General features: G+C 41.0%; 2 protein-coding genes across 4 annotated transcripts in view; one reads left to right on the plus strand and one right to left on the minus strand.

Annotated features, from left to right (window-relative positions):
- Nucleotides 1-6,066, minus strand: part of COL4A3 (collagen type IV alpha 3 chain) — a 61,209-nt gene extending 55,143 nt beyond the window's left edge. The window contains exon 1 of the mRNA XM_027650600.1: nucleotides 5,986-6,066. Coding sequence (XP_027506401.1) covers nucleotides 5,986-6,066 — 81 coding nt within the window. The remainder of the gene's footprint in view (nucleotides 1-5,985) is intronic.
- A 146-nt stretch (nucleotides 6,067-6,212) lies between these two features.
- COL4A4 (collagen type IV alpha 4 chain) overlaps nucleotides 6,213-14,269 on the plus strand; it is a 69,854-nt gene continuing 61,797 nt past the window's right edge. For all 3 annotated transcript variants that reach the window (XM_027650597.1, XM_027650598.1, XM_027650599.1), the window contains exons 1-3: nucleotides 6,213-6,372; nucleotides 11,491-11,676; nucleotides 13,873-13,912. In XM_027650597.1, the coding sequence (XP_027506398.1) occupies nucleotides 11,621-11,676; nucleotides 13,873-13,912 (96 nt within the window). In that variant the 5' untranslated portion in view covers nucleotides 6,213-6,372; nucleotides 11,491-11,620. The remainder of the gene's footprint in view (nucleotides 6,373-11,490; nucleotides 11,677-13,872; nucleotides 13,913-14,269) is intronic.

A 14,269-nucleotide genomic window follows, 5' to 3' on the forward strand; every position in this document is an offset into this window, starting at 1 on the left:
TGAATAAGCCTGTTTGTACAGATGTTTCCAGAAATCACTGTAACATAGCTGTTCATACTATTCTCATGAAAGCACACACCACTCTGTCATTGGGTGCATGCCCCACATATAACTTCCATGTTGCCAACAATACTCTTCTTCAAGCAGTTACATTACAATTAATTATACTGAGCTTCTCCCTTGTCTCCAACTCACTATCAGTAACCAGTTAGGAAATGTGAGAATAGGAGGGCTTAGCAATCTTCACTCTGCCCCTACGTCATCATCATTGCCTTAGGACAAAACAGGTAAAATATTGTAATTTAGGAAAAAACAAACACGCTGAGTTTTCACAAACTCAAATCATTTGCGAGCTCTGAAGTGATGGCTGCTAAGGCCTATGTTGTAAAAGTTGCCTAAAATTACTCATTATCTATGTAATTAGAGCTGGCACACTGTGTGCAGTTTTGGAAAACTGTAAGTTGAGGCTTTCGAATCTCTTGTTTTTGTTGGGGGTTTAATTCCTTTTGGTCTATAAAGAGAAGATACAGAATTACTCTCTCTTTAAACAAACAGAATGGTAGTTTTCCTTCTTCTAAAACCCAGAATATTTTGACACTTATATGTTTATAATGACCAATATCTTACCCTAGAAATAATCTAACTAGGGTGGAAGTCACTGTGATGAGGACTATCAGAAATTGAACCAAATTGTTCCTGATATATTCAGATGGGTAAAGTGCCCATAGACAGACCCATAAACCCCATCTCTGTGGGTTTCTTCTCCTGACCTTGAAGAGGACATGGGGACAACAGAAATAAATATTCTTCTTTTCCCCTAGAAAAAAAAGACTAGGCAGTTCAGACCACAGAATTTTGTTTTGTGTAGCAAAACACCTCTTTAAGGGTGTTTAATCAGCTTATTCATCCGTGTTCTTCTTTTCTAACAATCACCTTAAAAGAGCAATTTAATAACAAAGAATACACATCATTTAACTAGAGAATTTTTGCTTTCCTACCATAATATACTTAGCATTGCATGACACAATTTGTATTTCTTCCCAACTTTTGAATGTGGGAATAGTTTTCACTATAATTTTTGTCTCCTCAGGCCTGTATATTTGTATATTCATAAAATTCCTGGTGTGCATCTTCTGTTAAGTGGTGCAAACAGCAATGAAAGCAACAGTAGCTTGTTCAGAGAAAGCTTATTGCACATGCTTTAGTTCCTCCTTATTTGAAAGGCTCTGTGATTTCACAGAATGAAAAAAAAAACCCAAACAACGAAAAACTAAAAGGTCACTTTTTCTCGCAGCTTCCTCCAAAATGACACGTGGAAAAGAAGCAGAGTAAAGCCCCAGCTAAAAAGCCTTCACTAAACCAGGCAAAATGGAAAACCTGTAAACCCGTGAGACATGTGCCCTACCAAAAAATTTCTAAGACAAATAATGCAAATGGAACTAAAAATATACTTGGTGTGACAAAACGGAACTTCTTCAGTGTGAGTGTGACAGACTGGGGCTGCAAACAGTTAAGAAAAGAGGCTTTATGTGTTTCACTTTCCTCCTAGGCTCCTGTAATCCATGCCAACATACTGAGCCTTCTAGTATTACTCTGTTAGGCAGCAGGGTGAGAATGTGACAGTAAAGCAGATGACCGGACATCCCATCCTAGTTGCACTTAATAGCAAAGGATTCTGTTTCAAAGACATGTTATGACAGATCAGCTCTAGGTATTGCAGAAGAGACTGCTAGCAGAGATCATGAAATAAAATGGTTATATCTCTACAAAATGCAAAATAATAAAGAAAGACCCAGTGTTTGCCTGCCTACTCTAACAATTTTAGTGACATTATTCAGCCAGAAAAGTAACTTGAATTATAGAGTTTTGTCCAAATGTGTATTTACCTTGTACCTTGTATATTTGCTAGAAAACTGTTCAGTTTTCACAGATGTTTACTAAGGTCACCTAAGAAGGTTCATCTTCCTTCAGCTGTATGAGACAACATACACACAGGCACACTTCACATTTCTTGGCCTTCAGAGCAAGCCTCCACGTGGTATAAGACAGCAGAACTCCACTGATTTTGATGCACAGACTTTAGGGTAACTGCTAATTTATGCTGACTCTTTTGGCCCAGTAGTAAAAGCCTTGCTCTGCAGTGCTCTGACATTGGCCTGTTCCTCCATGCAGATGATGGCTGAATTACAGCTCACTACAGAGGCAACCAGGGGCAGAACAGTCCAGTAGAAGTTGGGTCCAATTATCAGAGCAACAGCCTCCTTGACTTCAGAGCTGGGATCACATTCACCAAATCAAAGAGAGTACTTCACAAAGGACCTGTTTTTCTAACATGCTCAGTGAACTCCCGTTTGTATATTCAGGTGCACATCTTCCCTTCTCAGCTGCCTTGTGTAACAAAGAACCTGGGCACTTCCAAAGGCTGACAAAGGAGGAACATTCTCACTGGGACACTTGGTCCCTCCAACACCTTGATTCCTAGTTAAACTAAGCAATTCAGCCTGCATCCCATTCTTACCAGCCTTGGACATGGTCATGGCTGAGCTAGAACACTATTTTTTTCTGTCAGAGCAATGTATTAAGATCTATTTGTGACATTAATGTAGGTTGCATATAATTAAAAAGAAAATATTGCTTAAGGAAGAAGATTAGTTTATAAATATTTGCACGCAAATTCTAACACTTGTAAGAAGTAAAATTAATTGTGAAATATGAACACCTGCATCTAGTCACAGACAAGAAGCATGAGAAAGGGAATGCAAAAAATCTTCCCAAGTCTTACAGTCACCTAGTTTGTTATCTCCCCTCCTGTTCCAGCAGTGCATGATGGGAAATATGAAGTGTAATTACGGAGGCAAATATAGAATAAGGAGCACCTAATTTTATCCTGTGGGCTAACAAAACATTGCAAAAGTATTTACAACACAAGTTAAAAAGCGGTAGTAACATAAGGTGCAGCTAACTTGCAGTGGAGGAATCTTACTCAAGTAGAAACTCTCTTTTGTCCTGTTCTGAAAAAATATTGACATGATGCCATCACAAAAATTATCAATGCCACTAAGCAGCACTATTGATTCAGTACTAATGAACATGACTGAGGTATTTTTCTTATTAGTGTCATTCAAAACAGTAAATTTCAGGAAATATTTTTAGATTAGTGTTTAATTTCAAGATATACAAGAAGTACATGAATGGTATCAGAAGACAGGACACACTTAGGGGAATTAATTGAATTGTACATGTGCATCAACAGCACCAATTCCAGCTGCTGTTAAACAAAATGAAACAATGCGAAAACAAATCCATTTTTTTTCTGAAAATAAAAAAAAAAGAAATGAGGAGTAAGAAGGATCTTGTACCCTGTAAAAACATATTGATGCTGATGATTATAATTATTATTATCATTGGTTTAAATGAACAGTGGAAAAATCTGAAGAATTATAAAACCAGTATTTGTAGTGAAGGAATACATCAAATGAGCTGAAAAGCCTTTGACATGGGAAGATGCTACTTCTGCTGAGTTTTCAGAAGATTAGAGCATGCCAGTGGCCAAGAATGCAGATAATAATACTCCCTAGCAGGTGCCAGAAAGTTCAGCCTCCTCAGGGCAGGGAAGTCTGGACTCTGTGAAGAGCTGTGAGGACCAAAATTTGCTGTATAAACAGCAGCAGGCATAAATTCACAATTTTCTTTCTCGTCTTCAGGAATAAGCTACACTTAAAATTTTCTATATTGCAACAGTTTTTAATTGATGCAAACAGCAAAAGTATTGCTTGCTGGTCAAACATCAATTTATTTTCATATGAAAGTGTAGCATGAATTTAAGACATAAACAATACTTATTTCTTTGCAATTAGCAGTTTAGCCAAGATGCAATGATTTATTCATCAGTCATTTCATGTCAATTACATTAGCCACTAATATTTAATTAGTTTAGATAAAACTGCTTTTTAACAAGTTCTCGTTTGCTCCATCATCTAGAATATTTTGTTAGATTAGACTTCCTCTTCTGAAAAGATCAGCATTTTCATAAAATAAGAGAAATTATGACATCTGAATCTTAAATTGCAAGCCTAGTTTAAACTAAGCTCAAACATTTGAGATCTACTGAATTTTCAGAGCATCACTGAATCAATACATGATCAAACTTTGCTTAAACAGCAAGATTTCTGTAGAAGACACTTCCTACCATTCCAAATCCTGTCCTTAAGACCTAAGTGTAAATGAGGATCCTGTAACAAGAATGCTCCAGAAAACTGGTATTTCAGAGCTCTATGATTTACCTTCAGCAGAAAGTTTGTTAAAGAACTGTGGTACACGAGTTGGTGAGACAGGCAAATATTCCAGGACCACAATGAGGTTGCTAAAAACGAGTTGAAATGCTTTACTGGGCCATATATGGGGTCTTACTTTCCAATATACCTCTTTTGCTCTTCATTTGTAGATAAAAACATGAAACAGGATGACAAGATTAACACAGCCAGAAGAGAGGCTTAGAAGAAGTGTGAGTGTGTGTGTTGTGGGAGGGGGAAGGCACTCCTGGAACACAGCCTGCCCTCTCTGACTGCCATCCAGAAGCACATATGAGGATGTCCAGCTCTTCAGAGCAATAAGAGCAACAGGTGGAAGGCACCAGCAGAGGAAGAGAAGAATGGAATAAAACCCAGAAAACTGGGTAGAAGAGAGAGGCAGGTCTTGAGTTTATTACTCTTCCACAGCTTGCTTTACACTAGGCATCTGATGTAGGCAGAACCTGAAATAACTCTGCAGAAAACATGCACTTTGCAATTAGATTTGGTACCTCTATTCTACATAAGAACTAAGAGGTATTTTAATTCCATTACAAATACAACAATTGTATCTTTGTTAAATGACTAAACTTCACTGCACGTTAGAGTGCTATTAAAAACAAAAAGAGAAACATATTGGGTGAGGTGCTTATGCTGTTTCCAGACACTTTACCCAGACTGGGTGATTGAAAGAGCTGCATTAGTTTAGAAGAAATGTTATTACTAATCAGTCTGCTCCCGATAATTACAGCAGAATGTGGCTCTGTTTTAGCAACAAGATAGATCACATTTTTTCCTTATAAAGGTGAAGTTCAACATGTTTTGATAGACAGTAAAGGATTTTGGTGTACTGCGTTGGAGCTTTACACATGCAAAGAAAAATTAACACTGTTGACTATTATGGGAGAAAGAGAACTTGATATTTACTAAACCCGGCAGTTTCGTGTGTTTGATGTCTCTCAGAAATTTACTAAAACTGGCAGTTTTCTTTTTGGTAATTGCCAGAAATATTGAAAGCCACACTGGCCCATGTACCCTCGCAGCTGACTGCTCTTCTCCCAGTTGGGAATGTACAATCCAAATCTTATAACCAGACACAGGAGAGAGGAACAGCAAAGACTACAGCACTATCTAGGAGAATTTATTGACCGAACGGTGATGCACACTCATCGTTAAACCTGAAAGACAATCTGTAAAATGAGTTTGTCATGAGGGTGGCACAGCGCTGCTCCGGGAGTGTTTACCTCGGAGAGCATCCACACGCGACACCGCTCCGTCCTCGCCGTCCGCATCCCCCGTGCCCGCAGGACCGGCCTCCGCGGTTCGGGCTGTGCCCCCCATGTCCTGCCCCATCTCCTGCCGGGAGCCCCTCAGAGGGAAGGGCAGGAGGCTCCTGCGCACCTGAGACCCGCGGGGACGCGGTGCCCTGTGCGGGGCCTCCCCGCCCTTCTCCATCCCCGCCCGGCGGAGGAGCCCAGGTAGCGGTGCCCCGCAGCCGGGCGAGATGCACCAACCCTCCCCTCTCACCTCTCCTCCCCTCGCCCTGCCCGGCCGCGCGTACCTGGCGCGGGGGACGCGCACCATTTTAAACGGACACATTCCCCTTTCTTTCCCCGGCAGCGGGGCCCGCGGTCGGGCCCGCTCTGCCCCGGGTGACGCCGCTCCGCCGTCCCGTCCCGTCCCGGCGCTCACTCACCTCCGCCGCGGCGCGGCCCGGCCAGAGCAGGGCGAGCAGCAGCACCGGCGCCAGGCGGCCCGGGCAGCCCCCGCCGGCCATCCCCGCCTCGGCGCTGCCCGCGCGGCGTCCCGGGGCGCTCCGAGTCTGCCCCCCGCCCGCCCTCCCGCGGGTTTTGGCCTGGGGGCTCCTGCTCCGCACCCGCCTCGGCGCTCGCAGCGCCCCGGGGTGGGGTGGGGACAGGGGCCGGGGCCGGCCAGGGCGGGGCTACCCCCTCCTCCCCTCTGCTCTTCCCCCCCGGCGCCTCCTGCCTCGGGCACCGCTGGCAGCCGCCGTCTGTCCGTCCGTCCGTCCTCAGCGGGCATGGAGTGAGCGAGGTGTCGGGGGCTGTCCCGCCTGGGAGCCGAGGTGAGCGCGGCGGGCGGGCAGCGCCGGGCGGCGGCACCTGGCGCTCCCGGGGACGGGGCTGGGCAGCGGCTGAGCGGCAGCTCCGGCCCGGCACAGCTGGAGTGTCCCAGGACAGCTGGAGGTGTCCCGGGGTTCGGGCTGGCTCCGTCCTCCGCCGTGACGGCGCAGGTGACGGGCGCGGGGCTGCGCGGCGGGAGCGGGGATGGGGCCGGAGATCCGCCAGGGCCAGCCCCGGGCACAGCCCGAGCACGGGCACGGCTCGCCCGGAGCGTGAAGCCTCGGCGGGGAGAAGGGCTCGGAGAAAGCGGGGGGAGCGAGGCGGTGCCGGGAAAGGCCGGCGGCAGCCGGGCCCGCAGCGCCATCCCGCTGCCGGGGCGCTCCGCGACGGGATGGGACGGGAGTGTTTTCCTTTCGCCTACGCTTTCCCTCAGGCGTTTTCTTAATGAGGCAGCGGAGATCAAGAAGTCCCAGAAGAGACAAAATGCTGCCCCACTGCATAAATGGAAATCAATGAGTATTTCTCTCTAGGCTTTCCGCGTAGTTTAGCATGATATAAAGCTTTTGTGAATGGAATTGTGATTCGTAATGTGTTGGCAATGTGTGAAGTTTATCACATTTATGCTGTTGACATAAGATAACATCTCGGCAAATAAAGTGCTGTTCTAATGTGGTGAAAACTTACGTTGGCGGTTCCAGCCGCAGCAACCTTACCTTGTCTGTAGCGTTCATGGATGCTGTTGAGGAAATCCCATGTTACAGGTTTCATTAAGCACTAGAAGTGATACAGAAAAAACAACAATATAATATGTGTATAGAAATCTAGGACTACGCATGAAATACAAATCTAAGGGCTTTCATCAAAGCTAAAAGAGCATTAAGAGCTTTGTAAAACAGCTTCTCTTACAGGCACTGGAGTGGAGCTGAATCTCCTTTCAGTAGACAATATTGTCAGCCTCCTATGAAATCTGCTGTGAAAGCTAGTTAGCAGATGTTACTTTTCCCAAAAGTTTGGTGCTACCAGTGAGAACACATCTTTGGAAGATGTTAGGTATCAAAGATTTTGTACATAGAACCATGTTAACAACTTGGCTCAGAAATATCCAGCATCTGTGACAGCAAGCTGGTATAGGCAGCAAGATATAGAGAGAAAGGAGAAAAAAATTCCTCTGTTTTCAAGCCAGATTGATGGTGACCATTTGGAGGAAATAGTATCTTCGTGATAAAACCATGAAATGACACATTTTGTTTGTCAGATTTCTAAACCTGTTGACTCTAACAGTGCTACATTTTTTACACAACAATACTGTATTAAAGTAAAAAATGGTGTCTACAGTTGTTTATAAGCCATAAGCACTTACAAATTATATGCACCTAAATCTACCACTGGAATTTAACATTAGAAAAAGTGGCGTTACACAGAATGTAGCTGACAGCCATTTATACAAAAGCAAAACCAAGAGGTGCAAGGTTCTGTGAGACAATGAGGTCAGTGACTGCAGTGAAAAAGTGATCAGTCCTCAGAAATGATACCAATTTTGATGCAGAATGAACAGCACGACTGCCACTGAGTAAAGCAGGTAGTGCTCAAAAGGAGAGCTCCTGAATACTGGGACAAACAATTATTGGAAGAAACAGAAGAAAGCAGGCAGACCACTGTTAGGGGGAATAAATGAACTCACAGAGAATACTGAGTGAATGAAATACTGCTCTAATGGATGCTGAGCCAATTTTCAAAAGATGAAAACTCTGGAAATTTCAAAAAAAAAAAAAAAAAAGAAGCAAGCTCAAAGCAAACATAGGAAAGTACTAACAAGGGAAAACATTTAAAAAGAGTCCTCTTCAGTCCCAGAACCACCTGTTTCACTGACCTTGAGCAGTGGCCGCTGAGCAATGTGGTAGTTATGAGCAATGTGGTACGTGTTATAGTTAAGAAACAGCAAGAAATATTGCATTATGAGATTGTCACAAAAAAGCATATATGCCTCTGTGTGAATTTCTAGGACAGATACATGCCTTCAAAGTAACCCTGAGCTGTAAAAAAGGTAAGATTCAGCTACTGCTGTTCTCTCTCCTTCTCATTGTTACCATAATTGACAACATCCATCCAAAGAAAGTCTATGAAACCTTGGTACACACAGTGTTGCTGATGCTGTTGTCCACAATATCTTCAGAGAGTTACAAACTCAGACAGACAGTCGAAAGAGCTGTCCAGGCAGCCTTAATATCAGTTGGGCCAAAATGTACCCCTGCAGCTGCTTGTAGAGGTACTTTACAAAAAAACCAACAAAACCACCAGTACGTGAATAGTGGAGGTCAACATTAGTACTACACAGCAATTGAAAGCCGCAGATCATTAAAGTTTGGCTTCTTCCACAGTGATTGATATTTAATTATTATAGCTTTGCTTTTGTTTTGTCAGTTCTCTATGGTAAAGTATAAGGAATATTTTTGTGGGAAACGTTACATGACTTCAGTATGAAATGCAAAGTTTTACAGGGCACTGTAAGTGAAAAAGATAGGGCTTAATGAGAAGGATGCAAAGAGTATGGAATATATCCATCATGAATGAGGCAGAAGTCCTATGGAAAATAACATATATGTTCACGTACTTAAAATTACTATCCTGATCACATGCACAAAGGAACCACATTAAAACTGAGCAGGCAACCCCAGTTTTTGTTTCTTGACTTCTGAATCCTTGACTGTGCAATTTCAGCGGTCTTATTACATGTGATGTGGGTTTCTTTGGATGTCAGGAGAATACAGTTAGGACTACTCTAATTTTTTGTATCAATAACTGTAGCTGTGTGTCTGCCTCAAACCATGCCTCATGTCCCATAGTCTTATTTTATGAGAGTCCGTAAGAATAAAATTGTCTTGCTTCTTGATTCTTGTCTAGGAAGAAATATCTAGGTTATGTTATAGTGCCAGTTTCCCCCCCTCTATCTTTTGAGAATTTTATGAGCTGAGTTTTGGTGATGCTTATAAAAAGCCTATTCCTTTGGAGGTATTGAGTGTGTTACCCAGGGGGTATTTTATCTTCTTTTGAATTAGGTTAGTATTCTATTGAGGTAACTGTTTTAATTGCTTCAAAATATAAAACACAAGATCCATTTGACCCATCAATCTAAATAACACTTTGTAGTCCTTATATCATTGCATTAGCCACTGAAAATTCAACTTGTTTGGCAAATGATGGGGTTTAGATGGCCATGACAAAACAGCAAGCAGAGAGGTGCAAGTTTTCCACTCATGCATTAAGTATTATTTCAAACTGTCAGTGGGTTGGATCAAAATGGATTTTAATTTGAAAATGAAGTTTCACTGCTAACACAAAGCAAACATACCAAATATAATTTTCTTCTTAATTTTCAGAAGCTGTTTGGGTAATTAAGTAATGGGATGGATAGTGAGCAACAGGAACACATTTCTGCAAAGTCTAACACTTTATGACTGGCTTGGATTTTCCATTTGAGGCAATCTATCCCTGCGGTATTATATTGCTTCACAATTTTGCTTATAATTGCTTGTATGGTTAATGTAAAAAATCAGTGAGGTAGGAATGCTATTGGAGTATTATTTTATTGTTAGGGATGTTGTTATTTTGTCCTTTTCTTACAGATGGGGAACTGGGGCAAAGAAAGAGACTAAGAATTTGGCAGATGAATGGAGTACTGTACAATACATGTAGGGTATGATCTTGCAGCATGGGTTGGCTGCCTTTAGGCTATTTATTCATCACTGAGTGCACAGTAGCTTGCAAAGTCTCTTCTTCGTACTGTGGGATTTGGATATACTGTCCATACACATAGGAGTCAATATTATTTAGAGATTAGTTCTGGTTAGAAAGATGCCACACTATCCAAATAGTGGAAAGCAAAACAGTGATGTTTCAGGACCTGTACACTCATTTGTTTAACAAAGCAAACACAGCTACTGGTTGAACAGCTATCAGAGAGCAGCCAGTTTGCTGCAGTTCACATCCTTGCTCCTTTCTCAGAAACTGATTGTCTTTGCTCCCTCAGGAGACTTCTCCAAAGAAAGCAAACCCCTGTCCACTCACTCCAGTCAGTGCTGTCTCCTCAAAATCACCTCCCTATATTTGAAAGTCTAGAGCACTGAAAAATAGAAGCCTGTAACAGCCTGTGCTAACACAGGAGAAGCCCAGCCTCTCAAACCCTCAGTTTGAAATGACCAGTGTGAATCATTTGCCAGATGTGCCTTATTACAAAGGATTACGGCTTTTCGCTTATTTGGGGGATATAAAGATTTGCACGAGCCGGCCATTTCTCTGGATTTGTGAAGCCTGAGCTTACAAAAAGCTTGGAACAGCATGTTTGCACCTAAAACAGCATATATGCTGTTGACCTAAACCATAGGTCACAGGTGCACTGTGTAGTTAATTTATGTATGCAAAATTTGACTCTGTGGGACTGTAGAGGCCACTGGTCAGCCCTGCACATAGGGCTTCCAGCTTCCTGGCAAAAGCTGTGGAAAAAATGTTCTAAAAATAAAGCTTAAAAATCTCTAGGTAATATTTCCAATGATTGTCATCTATCCATGCATATGGGTAGAACTCTTGAGCTGTAAATGCACATAGCTTATTTTGCATTCAGAGTAGTCCTACCTTGCTCAGATGCTCACACAGAGTGGTCCAGCCCAGTTAGCAAATGATACTGCTGCTAAATCTGGTCTTGAAACTATAGCAAATATTTTTCTTGATTTTTTTTTAAAGTTCAATAGGTTTTTTTACTGTAGATGGGTGTTGCATCTTTTGTTTTAATGCCTTTAACTAAAATGGTGACTATGGCAGCTTTTTAAGAAAAAGCTTATGATGTAAGATGCTCTTTGTTCATTATTTTAAATACTGAATGAAGACTATCTCTTCTGTAGGCTGAAATCTTGTACCCTTTTTTATGTTGATCTGTAATTTTATATATAGTCCCCTTGAAATAATTGGATTGCTGGTAAAATAAAATGCATCCTGAATAGGAATAACATAATGTAATGCCAACACAGAGATGTGCAGTGTGACATATATAAATGAAAAAGGCTTATTTTAGGTTATCCAGTAATAATTCATGTTTGTACTTTGGATGTATATTTAAATATAAACAGGTTCAGAGTGGAAAACAACACCAGGATGGAACAGTGTTTATAGACCATCCACAAACAGAAGGAAAGAGAAGACCTGCCATTTAAAGACAAAAAAAAAAGTGCTGCATATACAGATCCTCAATCAGCGTGAATGGCATTAACAAAGGATTCATTTGAACGGATTAAGTGGCTTATTACAGCTGCCTGGTGAGTTTTACAGATCACTAAATTTTTTAACCAGATTCTCTGAGTTATATTCTTAGCTATCAATTTAACAGTAATAACAAATCAGAAGTTAAATCATTTGGAGCCTGTCATAAATTTGATAAGCCTAGATGATAATTTATTGTATTTGAGTTTGGTTGCTGGCCTGTAAGTTTATACCATTTAAATTTTAGGCTTTACACTTTTTAAATAGTAGGAAACAGGAACTATAATTTTGAGTCTGTTTCAAGAGGAAAGAGATTCCTACATTCTAGTAATGAACATGTTTGGAGAGGAAAAAGTAATGACCAACTCCAACCTATAGGCCTGTCCCAAAATAGACAGTCTGTTGTGTTGATATGCCTGACCTCCCTCCAGTGTCTTTTTCACATTTATTTGGATTGTACAAACCCAGGCTGCTTGTTATTCAGGTGTTACCCAATGTAGCAGCCTTCTATCCCAGTCATCTCTCCAAGGTAGCTCTTCTTGCCTTTTTTCTTTATTATTTGTGACTGGCTTACCTCTAACAGTCTTTGCTGATTCGAGTACATAGTAGGAAAGATCTGCCTGGCTTCAGGAGGCAGGGATTTTGAAATGACAAAGAATCTGGCAAACACATACCTGCCATGTATGACTGGAAAAAGGGAGACTGTAGTACTTTATATCAAGAAGAGCGTCATCAGATTTCTATTTCACATGTGTGAGGGCTTAATGAGAACTTGATGTCTTCTTAAATGGAAAATAACTCACCCCTGGCCAACTTTGATATGGGAAAAAATGTTTACAGAGACTGTCTGCAAGTTAGGAAGGTGAGCAGCAAAAATGGGCTTAAATTAGTAACAATCACAGAACAAACCAATGCTATTATCTGCTACCTGGCTGAAGTGTTCCTGTGGAGTTAAATCCTTTCTGCACAAACTTACTTTATACATTAAAGGATGAACCACTGGCATGCATAAGACATTTACTACTGTAGCTGGTCATCTGGCAGTCTTACATTGTTTAATTGGTCCTTTGTTTCTTATTTAGCAAAGGACAGTGTGAGCTTCTCTCTTCAGTTACTACTAACTGTTTGCATAAATGATTTGTTTCAGTAAAATTTGTGTATTTGAAAACAAGTAGCAGGCAATATAAGTGTAAAAAGTATATAGAGTAAATGCACATAAATGGCTAAAATATGTAAAAATTTTCAGTACTGAATTTATAGTATATCTCAGTGCATATACAAGTTATATTACTTCCAGTTTGAATCTATAAATAATTAATAATCAGGGAGAGTAATCAGTTTGCTGGCACAGTTCTCAGTTCTCCAAAGAGTTGACCATATGGCTAACAAAGATAGAAGTTGATCTCAGTAGGACTTTGGGAATTTTACTAAATGCCTATGTTTTTGCCAAGTTGAAGTAATTTTGAAATAAGCTTCACTGCAGCCTGCAGTGAATATAATATTATAATACACAGCAGTCTACCTGTTATGGCTGTATCTAATTTATCTTTTCGTATAATGATTAAGCACCTTAGTTCTCATTAAAAATAATATTACTGTTAATACTAATTAAAAATAATACTTATTTCCTGTACTGCTGCAGAAATTTTGGGCTACCTTTTGATTTTAGTGTATTCTCTCCCTATTTTTTATTATATTTTCTCTCTTTCTCTTTTTTTTTTTTAAATTGCAGAAATTATTTCAATTCTATAATCCATCCCTAGCAATGGTTGGCAGGGAGTTGGGATTCCCCAGCAGCTGCTCTGGAATCATATTTTGAGTGAGGCTTTGCTCTCTACCTTCTCTTGTTCTCTCTCTCCCAGTAAAAGAAAACAGTACCAGCAAACTCATTTTGGGGCAGATGCAGATCACCTCCATCTCTGCTCAGTCTTCATCTCGTGGTGTCCATGGAGAAATCTGGAATGGTTCCTCTCTGTCACCCTGTAATTATGGGGTTAGAAAGAGGTTACAAGAGGAAGTTACAAGGACTTTTACACAGCCTTATTCATGCCTGTCTGTCCTCAATCTCACAAAGATATGTACCATGTGCTGACCATCCCTTGATGGTGTGTACCCTTTATAAAAATACTATATAATCACCCCAAACAGGACTTAACCATGTGTACACACTTCTCACTTTCTAGAGGCTGAATTTTTGTGAAAGTTTGATGCTGCAAGTTTAGTTTTAATTTTGTTTTCTTCTTTTAAATCAGGTGGCTGCTAATTGTTTTTGCAGCACAGGAAATCTCTGGGGTAAGTGACATTGTGTTTACTTTAGACAGGTGAGAGGTAGGATGGTGCAGTTCAAAGAAGTAACACTATATACACCAAAATGACCTGTAGTTCTCTGGGAAAACTGTAATTTTCTTTTCAGTATTTCTGCAGTTCTAACTTTCCTTTCTGTGCCTGTTACTCGGCTTAACTATTTTGTAATTTTCTTCTCTGGATTCTCCTAGATTCTAATTCTGGAATCTTTAGATGCTTTTGGAAAGCTTCATGTATAAAAACCTCTCTTTTACACTGTCTGTCTCCTTCCTCATAAAGTCTCTTTGATGGCTCTGCATTATGGCATATGTCTCTCTAGCTTTCAAGCTCTGCTCTGTATGTTAG

This window comes from Corapipo altera, unplaced genomic scaffold (genome assembly GCF_003945725.1).
Source record: "Corapipo altera isolate COAL_440 unplaced genomic scaffold, ASM394572v1 54, whole genome shotgun sequence".
In the NCBI taxonomy this organism is placed as follows: domain Eukaryota; kingdom Metazoa; phylum Chordata; class Aves; order Passeriformes; family Pipridae; genus Corapipo; species Corapipo altera.